Below are 12,723 nucleotides of genomic sequence, written 5' to 3' on the forward strand. Positions count from 1 at the left end.
CTGTGCCTCGGCTTCCCACTCCTCTCCTCTCTGGAGAGATGGTTATTCTTGTATTGTAGCCTACACTAGGCTATAGTCTATTCGGCGAAGAAGAAAATAAACTATTTGAAATGGTAGCCTATGTTTGACTACATGACAAGAGTCCGTTTAAAGAAGAAGTTGGAGAGAAGTTCTGTTGGATTACCAGCAATCATTCACACGTTAGCGAGGAGCCTGTGGACACAGCTGCTATCATAACCAACTATCAACGCTGATGGTCACCCCAGAGGAGCAGATATGTACCAGGGCATAACCATGACAACCAACCACGGACCCTCGACGTACGAGCCCAGTTTCCTCCACAATGCCTCCCCCACAACCTCACCGGTGTACGTGCCCACGACCCGGGTCACCCCCATGATTCCCACGCTGCCTTACCTCCAGACACACGGGTCCTCGCAGCAGAGCAACCCTGTGTCAGGCCACTCGGCCTGGGCGCAGCCGGGTTCCGAGTCGGTGCCCTCCTACAACACCGGCAATGCGCACCACCCTTCGGTTTCCCCGCGGTTCTCCTTCTCCACCAGCCCACCTCTCTCATCCGGGGTCGCCGTAGCTCGGGAGACGAACACGTTTACTAGTCCGCTCAACATCTCCACCAACGGGAGGGATCATTACGGGACGCGAAGCCTCGGCGGGTCCTACCACAGTCCGTACCCGGCCTATATGAGCCCAAACATGGGCGGGACGTGGGCCACGTCTCCATTCGACAGCTCCGTCCTGCATAGCCTGCAGTCCGGGGGCCAGACACGGCACCCCAACCTAGGTAAGACAGGTGAAAACATGGTCAGAAATATCCACCATTAACATTTTCGTGTCAGGTTTTCCATTATCAACAAATGTTTTGCTAACAAAATAGCTTTCAAATTCAGATTAAGACATTGCCAAGAGTAGGCCTATATGTCAGTTGTTTCATTACTAGAATTAAAGCTATTGGTAAACGTCATACTTGATTCAGTACGTTATTAGGCCTATCCAAAGGTCAACACTGAACAGCCGTTCGTTAAACTGTGCGTAACAATATAGGCTATATATCTCCATATGTGTATCCAACTTTGAACATGTATATATTTCCAAGTCTTCCGGATATAATGTTATTCTTTTAACATGGTTTCCATCAAATGAAAGCCATACAAATAATACAACCCTATATCACCGAAACACTTGTATAGGTCTCATTACAGCCTGAGTCATGATAACTTTAATCAATGGTTTGAAATAAACAGAGTCAATCCATTGCTTGAACACGTTGGGAGGGTTATATCGTATGAGTAGCATATCCTACGAAATTTCTATCATTTGTTATTGTTTGTCATTTTTTATATTAAAGAATACTAATAGGCCAATGGGGTAGATAGAGATAGGCCTAGGGCTCGACAATATTGCACATTGGGGCATGCATTGGACAAAAATCTAACTGCATAGCCAGCCCAAGACATTGCATTTTATGGATTTTTTGTTGAAGAAAATATGTTTTATTCCTGTTAATTGTAGGTTTTAGGACTCAGACTGAGCAAAGCATTTTAATGGTCAAGTAATGGTCATTTTTGCCTTGTCAAACCAAGGAAATGAAAGAAAAAAACGATCATAACACAGTTTAACTGTATAATAAACAATTTAAGAAGCTGGAAATAGATTAGCCTACCTAGGGCAGGTGTAAGAAATAGTTTAGGATATAGGCTATAGTATGAGTCTTTACCATTAATAAATGATAAAGTGTTTTATATATATTTCCACACTATGAGATTTAAATAATACTGTGAAATTCCCTGTTATTGTAAGAGCTGTTTGAAAAGAGCCTGACATTTCAGACTGTTTTGGTGGAAGTTTGGCCTTCCATGGTGATATCACCATGTGGTAAATTAGTTAATAGACCAATAAGAAAGACATTTCCTAACATCTCTGCCAATAACAGCACATTTTCTGTTTTCCCCTCCCCACTCAGACCACTCCCACCCAGACAGTCCTCGCAAAATTCTTGCTTGAGAAATTGTTCTTCGCTAAGAAGCTTATTTTTTAAACCACTTTAATTGAAAACAATCACAGTAAGGTACTTCATTGTTACCCAGAAATGATTTGATATTGAGATAAAAACGGCTGCATTAGACCTTTAAAAATCCACATTTGTAGACCTACAAACATTCAGGGAATTAAAATCTTATTTTGACAATCCCCGCGTTTCTCACAATAATTGTTATTTATTTACTCCCTTCTGTCCGATAGCTTATTTATCATTCACAGACGCATTCGTTCTATTAGGAATTTCTGCATCCTATGTCGATGGCAGATTAAAATAGCCTACATAAATCAAATGTAACATTTTAAAAGAAGCAAAGGGAAATGTTATTACATTATAAATCAAAGCAGGCTAATTCCACCCAGTTATTATCAACATAAATTACAGATTGCAAATTTAGAAGTCATTCACTTCGGATAATAAGTGAATACATTCCAAAACTATGATCCCTATTTAGCCTACCACTTTGTTAAAATTAAATGTATATGAATTTAACTATTTAAAAAAAAAAGTAGCCTAGGATACATTTATTTTATTTCAGTCATCTGCCACAAACGACTCAAAATGAAAACCTAATACACTTTTAATTCTACCTAAACTGATATCGCAATTCAACCGATAAGAATTTCAATAGCAGACCACAAGATGAATGGATGTCTGCTACATTTTGCATGGTACATCAATCAGAAATATCAAATAGTTTTAGTTTGGTCTCATGTTCATGATATTAAAACGCATGCTACGCACGATGACACAACTGCATATAGGCCTACAAAGCTTAACGTCTCATGTTATTGGGAATACAATGATGGTATAATTATGTATCACTCTTGTGGTGCAGATTATTCTATTTAAGAATGGATATAACCCTATCATCACAAATGAAAACTGAAGAAAGAGGCGAAGCTCACGGAAAAACCATGGGACAGAACGCCTCCTGTTCATCACAGAGAGAATCAAAAAGGGTCAAATAACAAATATGAAACACGATTCAACTTATAGATAAAATATCAGAAGAAAAAAATTCCACCATTACCATTTCTAATTTAGAGTGCAAGTTGAGGCCAGTTTATTTACAACCATTTACAACCGTTGACTGCCCAAAACTAACATTTAGTTATAAGATATTCATAAGCCTATTTTAATCGGGATATTGTGATCCTAGAGAAAATGAAGGTTGATTCTCCCTCCTGACTAGTTCAGTATGATTTGCTGCAGGTGGTTGGGGGACTTTAGTTCACACTGAATGATAAGACTGAATTCCACACATTGCAACTGGAATGGAAATCGCTCTGGTTACAATGTGTGTCAGAAACTAGGCAATATTTACATGTCAAATAAAGTCCAGGTAAAAACCACTGCTTACTGGTCTGGTGGTGGGAGTACACAGCGTAGACCTACATTCATTACTGATCTAAACTCTTCCAAAAGGGCTCTTTGTCTGTCCCAATAGAATAAACCTTTTTGCTTCCATATTGAATCCTTTCAGGATCCATGTAGAACCCTCTCTGGAAAGGGTTCTACATGGAACCAAAAGTTTTTTTTTAAGGGGTTCTCCTATGGGGACAGTCAAATAACCAATTTTTTCCTAAGAGTGTACTGAATGTTAGATCTATAGAATATTACTATACACTGAACAAAAATATAAACGCAACATGTAAAGTGTTGGTCCCATGTTTCACGAGCTGAAATAAAAAATCCCAGAAATGTTCCATACGCACCAAAATATTATTTCTCTAAAACTGAGTGCACAAATTGGTTTACATCCCTGTTTGTTAGCATTTCTCTTTTGCCAAGATAATCCATCCACCTGACAGGTGTGGCATATCAAGAAGATGATTAAACAGCATGATCATTACACAGGTGCACCTTGTGCTGGGAACAATAAAAGGCCACTTAAAATGTGCCGTTTTGTCACACAACACAATGCCACAGATGTCTCAAGTTTTGAGGGAGCGTGCAATTGGCATGCTGACTGCAGGAATGTCCACCAGAGCTGTTGCCAGAGAATTGCATGTTCATTTCTCTACCATAAGCTGCCTCCAACATTGTTTTAGAACATTTGGCAGTACGTCCAACTGGCCTCACAACCGCAGACCACGTGTAACCACGCTAGCCCGGGACCTCCACATCCGGCTTCTTCACCTTCGGGATCGTCTGAGGGGGGGCTATGCCCTCCAAGGCCCACCCATGGCTGCACCCCTGCACAGTCATGTGAAATCCATAGATTAGGGTCTAATTAATTTATTTCAATTGACTGATTACCTTATATGAACTGTAACTTTAACTTAGTAAAATCGTTTAAATTGTTGCATTTTGCATATATATGTTTGTTCAGTATATTTGGAAAATGTCTTCCATCTCAAAAGGGCTTTAGCCGGTAGTCTACGGCTAATGCTGATGCCGTCTACAGTTGGTGCACATGAATTGGCTGATTCTGGATCTGCTTCTGAATAGGAACCTCTGGGACATGGATCTGCCTCAGTATGTAGTTTTGGTGAACTCCGGACACAGTGATCAACAGTTAATCACAATAGGATGGTAGTTTGACCACAAGCACTGGTTTGGATTGTGTCATCATCACCTTTGTCTGATTACATGTTACTTAGTCTGTGATGGGTTTCTTGCTTTGGACCTTATGTGATCTAGTAAGACCATCTCTTTTTCTATGGAGCTGTCCACATGTGCACTGATCTATGGCTGAGATAATGTCTTTGCTCCAATCCACATTTTTACAATCACTCCCATTGGCAATCTTTCCTACACAGCCAACCACGGATAGAAGTAGAAACCAAACCTGTATTTAGATTTCAACACAGGAACAATAACATTGCAAGGTACCATGATTATATCAAAACAAACTGCTATCCTATGAGCTCTCCAGTGTAGATACTTCCGTTTTTCAGATAACACATCGATTTAATGCAACCCTCTCACCTCTCTGGGTGCTGTTGTACTTCAATCCAAACCCATTACTTTAGACTGAGTTTTTCAGGGCTCTACTGTGGAAGAGAGAGTGAAAGTCGCTATTGTTCCAGAGGTGGACTGAGTGAGAGGGAGGGAGAGAGGAAAACTCCCCAAGACTCAATTTTCCTGTGATAAAGTACATGAAAAAAATCTCAATATCAGATTAGATCAGCTATATTAAATCCTTACACATTACATTCTGGAATATATTATACATGAAAAACATCCCAATATCAGATTAGATCAACTATTTTAAATCCTTACACGTTACATTCTGGAATATATTATACATGAAAAACATCTCAATATCAGATTAGATCAGCTATATTAAATCCTTACACATTACATTCTGGAATATATTATACATGAAAAACATCCCAAAATCAGATTAGATCAACTATTTTAAATCCTTACACATTACATTCTGGAATATATTATACATGAAAAACATCCCAATATCAGATTAGAGCAACTATTTAAATCCTTACACGTTACATTCTGGAATATATTATACATCTACGTGTAAGGATTTAATATAGCTGATTTAATCTGATATTTGGATGTTTTTCATGTACTTTATCACAGCAAAGATGCTTATTAGTGTAACTTGCAGTATTTGAGCGAAAGGCCTATCATTGCGGGCTGTGCTTGATTTTATTCTGTGTTTTGAATGTAATCACATCAGCAATTTACAATGATAAAATCACATAAATTCTAAACATAATAGTAAGGCCTTCAGTTATGCTCTTGAGGGATATACAGGATACACATGTCTTGTCTATAGTGGTAAAAAACAATTTGGTGCCAATATGGCCCATCAGGGGAATTAGAGTAGCACATGGGGTCGTACTATGTGTTGCAAATTGAGATCCGCACACAACGCTCATTGATATCAGTGCATGATTTACCCAAAAGCTTGAGGTACATCTGTGGATCTGAAGTTAAGATTCTGCCCCAGGGAGACGGTTTTCACTACCATTGAATTCCATTCCGATTCCATTCCAATTGAAAGGTGTTTTTCTCATAGACTTAAGACTGATAAGCTCTTCAGAAAATTGAAAGAACCAACAGCAATATGTAAATGCTACATTCTGTTATTATGAAGACTTCGTGGGACAGGGTTATATTGTGTTCAGATGGGACATTGAAATAGACACTTAAAAAAATATTTGACTCTTGACCTTATAACACGGACTGCCGGTGCTGACATTTCTCAACGATAGACCCACAGAGATAACGATACTTTGTGACATTCTGTGAGATTTATACAAATGGATGTGCATATATGATCTTCATTTGATCACTCTTTTTTTGAAAATCTTCCAGAACCTCAGAAGTTTCGTGATTTACATAATTAACTGAAAACCCACACTAACACATGGCTATATTATATTAACAGTATTGCACTTTTCAGTGGTGTAAAGTACTTAAGTAAAAATACTTTAAAGTACTACTTAAGTAGTTTTTTGTGTGTACTATACTTTACTATTTATATTTTTGACAACCTTTACTTTTACTTCACTACATTCCTAAAGAAAATAAAATACTTTTTACTCCATACATTTTCCCTGACACCCAAAAGTACTTGTTACATTTTGAATGCTTAGCAGGACAGGAAAATGGTCCAATCTACGGATTTATCAAGAGAACATCTCTGGTCATCCCTACTGCCTCTAATCTGGAGGACTCACTAAACACAAATGCTTCGTTTGTAAATTATGTCTGCGCATTGTAGTGTGCCCCTGGCTATCCATAAATTTAAAAAAAGTAAGAAAATTGTGCCATCTGGTTTGCTTAATATAAGCAATTTGAAATTATTTATACATGTACTTTTACTTTTTATACTTAGGTATATTTAAAACCAAGTACTTTTAGACTTTTACTCAAGTAGTATTTTACTGGGTGACTTTCACTTTTACTTGAGTCATTTTCTATACTTTTACTCAAGTATGACAATTGGGTACTTTTTCCACCACTGACACTTTTCATGTAGCTTACTTTTGGGCAGCTAACAGCCTGACCACCAATCAAGCAGGATTATGAACTAAACTTTCAAATCCTGTTGATGCAGGATTATTTTGCTGTGACAATATAGGTCAAATTTAGATCCTACATCTGTTCCTTAGCAGTTCTTTTGTCTATTGTCTTGTGTTTCTGCCATGTGTCGGCTAGCTTCTACCCGGCCCAAGGTTGCCCTTCCCTGCACTGCTGTAGCTCTGCTTTGTTGTCAACCTTGAAAGAAGTCTGCCTCTACCTCCAGATATCAGCCTACACACATTCCTTAGAAACAACCCACTGAATCAGATAATACATCTATAGTTTTAAACACTGTTTAATTTCAATTGACCCATACATTCATGTTTTCCAAATGCCAAATGTTGTGTGATTATATGAAGTATATACACAATATAGTTAGATACTGCATCTGACAGAGTGGTTAAGTGCTGACTGGAGATACCCTGTATGTGTGAGAGAGGAGGGGAGAGAGAGAGGGAAGATTGTATTTATCAAACGTCATAGTATCTCTATAGAGATTGTCCATTTGTATAAGATGAAGCTCTATTCCATCTCTATTTCCAGCCTAGCCCTTTATCAAGGGAGGAGCTGTCAGATAAGGAAGAATTCCAGACCTCTATGGAGTAGTGTGTTAGTATCATAGAGAATGATAGAGGCCTCTAGTGGCCAAAAGGCTGTTTTAGCATGTTGAGCACCATTAAGGGCTTCCACCATGCTTCCGCCATTTTAAAGTAGTCAAAGTAGTCAACTGGATGAGGATTCTATGGGTTGTAGCCTCAATGGCGCTGTTCATGCTGTCACAGATGCTATAAGGGCACAGATATAACGATTAGTCTTCTATCTAGCTCTATGGTTAGTATGACCAGGAGGGAGAGAGCACCGTCTTCTGGTCAGGAGTTGTCACTACACTAGCATCCTCTGAGTTGATTTTCAAGACTGGATAAACTGTTTGATGTTATTCTGTGATTTTAGGTTGTTATGTAATGTTTAGGTAAGCAGTGTTTGCATTTATTTTCCAAAACCTCTCTCTCTCTCAACTCTCTCGTCTCCTTCCCTCCAACAGAGCTGTATGATGACTTCGCTGAGGGGCGTGAGTGTGTGAACTGTGGGGCGATGTCCACCCCACTGTGGAGACGGGATGGTACGGGCCACTACCTGTGTAACGCCTGTGGACTTTACCATAAGGTGAATGGTATAAACAGACCCCTCATCAAACCCCAAAGACGGCTGGTAGGTGACAAGACAAGAGTTCATCTTCAACATATAGTACACACAAAAAAGCATGACAGTAGCATTGTCTCGCTTTCTGTATTTCTCTCTTTCCTTCTCTCCCAATCTTTCTACTCCACTTTCTCTCTCCCACCCACTCTTCTTTCTCATTCTGTATGTGTGTAAATACAGACTTTTTGTAAATTGGTGCTATTCTCTGTTTATTATCTATGCATACTTACTTTAACTCTACCTACAGTTGAAGTCGGAAGTTTACATATACCTTAGCCAAATACATTTAAACTCAGTTTTTCACAATTCCTGACATTTAACCCTAGTAAAAATTCCCTTTCTTAGGTCAGTTAGGATTACCACTTTATATTAAGAATGTAAAATGTCAGAATAATAGTACAGAGAACTATTTATTTCAGCTTTTATTTCTTTCATCACATTCCCATTGGGTCAGAAGTTTACATACACTCAATTAGTATTTGGTAGCATTGCCTTAAATTGTTTAACTTTGGTAAAACAGGTTTGTAGGCCTCCTTGCTCGCACACGCTTTTTCAGTTCGGCCCACACATTTTCTATAGGATGGAGGTCAGGGCTTTGTGATGGCCACTCCAATACCTTGACTTTGTTGTCCTTATGCCATTTTGCCCAACTTTGGAAGTATGATTGGGGTCATTGTCTATTTGGAAGACCCATTTGCGACCAAGCTTTAACTTCCTGACTGATGTCCTGAGATGTTGCTTCAATATATCCACATCATTTTCCATCCTCATGATGCCATCTATTTTGTGAAGTGCACCAGTTCATCCTGCAGCAAAGCACCCCCACAACATGATGCTGCCACCCCTGTGCTTCATGGTTGGGATGGTGTTCTTCGGCTTGCAAGCCTCCCCCTTTTTCCTCCAAACATAACGATGGTCATAATGGCCAAACAGTTCCATTTTTGTTTCAGCAGACCAGAGGACATTTCTTCAAAAAGTACGATATTTGTCCCCATGTGCAGTAGCAAACTGTAGTCGGGCTTTTTTATGTCGGTTTTGGAGCAGTGGCTTCTTCCTTGCTGAGCGGCCTTTCAGATTATGTCGATATAGGACTCGTTTTACTGTGGATATAGATACTTTTGTACCTGTTTCCTCCAGCATCTTCACAAGGTTCTATGCTGTTGATTGAGTTGCACATTTCACACCGAAATACGTTCATCTCTAGGAGACAGAACGCGTCTCCTTTCTGAGCGGTATGACGGCTACGTGGTCCCATAGTGTTTATACTTGCGTACTATTGTTTGTACAGATGAACGTGGTACCTTCAGGCATTTGGAAATTGCTCCCAAGGATGAACCAGACTTGTGGAGGTCTACATTGTTTTTCAGAGGTCTTGGCTGATTTCTTTTGATTTTCCCATGATGTCAAGCAAAGAGGCAGTGAGTTTGAAGATAGGCCTTGAAATACATCCACAGGTACACCTCCAATTGACTCAAATGATGTCAATTAGCCTATCATAAGCTTCTAAAGCCATGACATAATTTTCTGGAATTTTCCAAGCTGTTTAAAGGCTCAGTCAACTTAGTGTATGTAAACTTCTGACTCACTGGAATTGTGATACAGTGAGTTATAAGTTAAATAATCTGTCTGTAAACAATTGTTGGGAAAATGACTTGTGTCATGCACAAAGTAGATGTCCTAACTGACTTGCCAAAACTATAGTTTGTTAACAAGAAATTTGTGGAGTGGTTGAAAAACGAGTTTTAATGACTCCAACCTAACCTACAAACCTCCGACTTTAACTGTACATGTACATATTACCTCAATTACCTTGACCCTGTATATAGCCTCGCTATTGTTATTTTACTGCTGCTCTTTAATTATTTGTTACTTTTATTTCTTATTTTTTAGATATCTATTTTTTACTTAAATAACACATATTTTCTTAAAACTGCATTGTTGGTTAAGGGCTTGTAAGTAAGCATTTCACTGTAAGGTCTACTACACCTGTTGTATTCTGTGCATGTGACAAATAACATTTGATTTGATTTTACATGGTGGATTTCATTTGATTCACCCTCTCTCTGTCTCTCTCTCTATGTCTGTCTCTTTCTTTCTCTCTCTCTCTCTTTCTTTCTCTCTCTCTCTGCTTCTCTATCTCTCTCTCTGTTTCTCTCTCTCTTTCTCTCTGTTTCTCTCTCTGTCTCTCTCTATCTCTATATCTCGCTCTCTCGCTGTTTCTCTCTCTCTCTTTCTTTCTCTCTCCCTCTCTTTCTCTCTCTCTCTCACTCTCTCTGTGTGTTTCAGTCTGCGTCTCGAAGAGTGGGTCTGTTGTGCACTAACTGCCACACCACCACCACCACACTGTGGAGACGCAATGCAGAGGGAGAGCCTGTCTGCAACGCCTGTGGTCTCTACATGAAACTACATGGGGTTCCTCGTCCCCTAGCCATGAAGAAGGAGGGGATTCAGACCCGCAAACGCAAACCCAAGAACCTCAACAAGTCCAAACCTGGTCCGTTTGTGTGTGTGTGTGAATGTGTGTGTGTGTGTTTGTGTGAGTGAGTGTCTGTGTGTGTAAAGTAAGCCTGGTCTCTGTGTTGTAGGAACTCCAGGCATGGAGGGCCACACCCCCAGCAGCACTCCCAGTGCCCCTTGTAACTCAGAGGAGCCTCGCCAGATAAAGACAGAACCAGAGGCACTCAGCCTGTACTCACACCACCACAACACACACACACAGGTTAGTCAATGAACTCTCACACACACACACACACACACACACACACACACACACACACACACACACACACACACACACACACACACACACACACACACACACACACACACACACACACACACACACACACACACACACACACACAAACACACACACACAAAGCTCTTAGCCCACCTGTCTTCCTGTCCCTCCAGGTTTCGGGCCTCCCAGCATATATAAATGCCCAGGGTGGGGCCCTGCCCCTCAAGCTGTCCCCTGGGGGGCACGGTGGGTCCTCGGGCTCCAAGAACGAGCCCTGGAACAGCCTGATCCTGGCCTAAGACAGAGAGGACCACCGCTGACTTCTCACACCGAGCTACACACAGCACAGCTACTGTACCTGCCTTTCTGAGCTCCGGCACTAAGTTAGGTCTGGAGCACAGACACACAGAGCCAGCCGGCATAGAAAGATGGGAATTAAACACATAAGGAGAACTGTTCAGGTGCAGATACACATATCTATAGAACCAATGACAAAAAGAAGAGAGAAAAAGGGAAGCACACATAGCAGGCCTTGATCGCACTCCCTCAATTACCCCGTGCTCACGGGAACCTCCAATGTGCGAGGGATAATATAGGACAAGACAAAACAATCCTCTGTTTATTCAAAGTGATTTGATTTCCTTTTACCCACTCGCCGGACGTCACGGTTGAATGAACTCCATGGACTTCATCACTCTGTATAGTGTGATTGCCTACTGCAAAAACAATGCTGTCAATTATTTTCACCTTTTCCTAATGTATTATTACTAGCTACTATGACATTTGCATCCTAGTCATCTTTACTGTGACTTTTTGCTTTGATCTTGTGTATGACAAAACTATTATTTGATTTAAAAAATATACTGTCATCTCTTACTGATTAACTACCTAGCCTGGCTACTAAGCTGCGTGTGATGAATGGGCATGGATTTAGTGGCACATACCGCCCTCTGTAGATTATAGTGAAATTGTGCACCCATGAAAGGGGTATGTTCCTACAAGCAAGAACTTTAAAAGATTATCCTTCCCAAAATAATTGTAGTAATCTCTGATATTTCCATGTCTGTTTATTTCAGTGTAATTGGGTAGGTTCTACACCCTGGTATTTATTCTACTGAAAACAAAACCAATATTTCATTCAAGAGACAAGCATTTGGAAGCAAATACTGTTAACAAAACATATACTTTAACTATAAAATGTTATGCCTTAATTTGCTTGTAAATTGCAGGGGGTAAACACACATTTGGTATGGTAAATAGAGGAGCATTGTCACATGTAATTGACCATGAAAATATGAACATACATTTCTATGTAAAGACTTCACTCCAGTATAATTGTATAATACACCATTGTGATATACTGTAAGTTACCCTTAAGAAGCCCTACTACACAGTGAGAGATGGCACCTGTATCTCCATGAGCTCGAGGTGCACTAACTAACACTGTACTTGATGCCCTTCCTTAGCGTGCACCTGTAGCTGTACTGAGGAATGTAATAAAGACAAGCATTTTCACACATCATTGTTATTATACATATTACATTCAAAAGGAAAATCACTCTTTCTCAACAAAATGATAAGAGGACAAATAAGCAGACAGATAGAATTTGTTGTGCATTGTGTTTCAACAAGTCATGGGCCAATATCCCTGCTGAAGCAAAGAGCAATTCAAGGGGCATCGGCAAAAACTTCTCAAGCCTGATCTGGAAACTTTATCTGACCAATC

At 39.9% G+C, this 12,723-nt stretch overlaps 1 protein-coding gene across 1 annotated transcript; it reads left to right on the top strand.

Annotated features, from left to right (window-relative positions):
* Nucleotides 1-276: 276 nt before the first annotated feature.
* Nucleotides 277-12,514, top strand: gata4 (GATA binding protein 4). Its single transcript, XM_038962249.1, has 5 exons — nucleotides 277-802; nucleotides 8,100-8,266; nucleotides 10,544-10,751; nucleotides 10,843-10,976; nucleotides 11,171-12,514. Exons 1-5 carry the CDS (start codon nucleotides 277-279, stop codon nucleotides 11,294-11,296), a joined length of 1,161 nt encoding a protein of 386 aa, XP_038818177.1. The 3' UTR covers nucleotides 11,297-12,514.
* The last annotated feature ends 209 nt before the right edge of the window (nucleotides 12,515-12,723 follow it).

Source organism: Salvelinus namaycush, chromosome 24 (genome assembly GCF_016432855.1).
Source record: "Salvelinus namaycush isolate Seneca chromosome 24, SaNama_1.0, whole genome shotgun sequence".
NCBI lineage: Eukaryota > Metazoa > Chordata > Actinopteri > Salmoniformes > Salmonidae > Salvelinus > Salvelinus namaycush.

Excerpts from the sequence above, each read along its gene's own strand:
- gata4 (XM_038962249.1), top strand. The coding sequence starts at position 277 with ATGTACCAGGGCATAACCATGACAACCAACCACGGACCCTCGACGTAC. Across the intron at positions 8,267-10,543 it reads TCAAACCCCAAAGACGGCTG|TCTGCGTCTCGAAGAGTGGG; the intron begins GTAGGTGACAAG and ends TGTGTGTTTCAG. Across the intron at positions 10,752-10,842 it reads CCTCAACAAGTCCAAACCTG|GAACTCCAGGCATGGAGGGC; the intron begins GTCCGTTTGTGT and ends TCTGTGTTGTAG.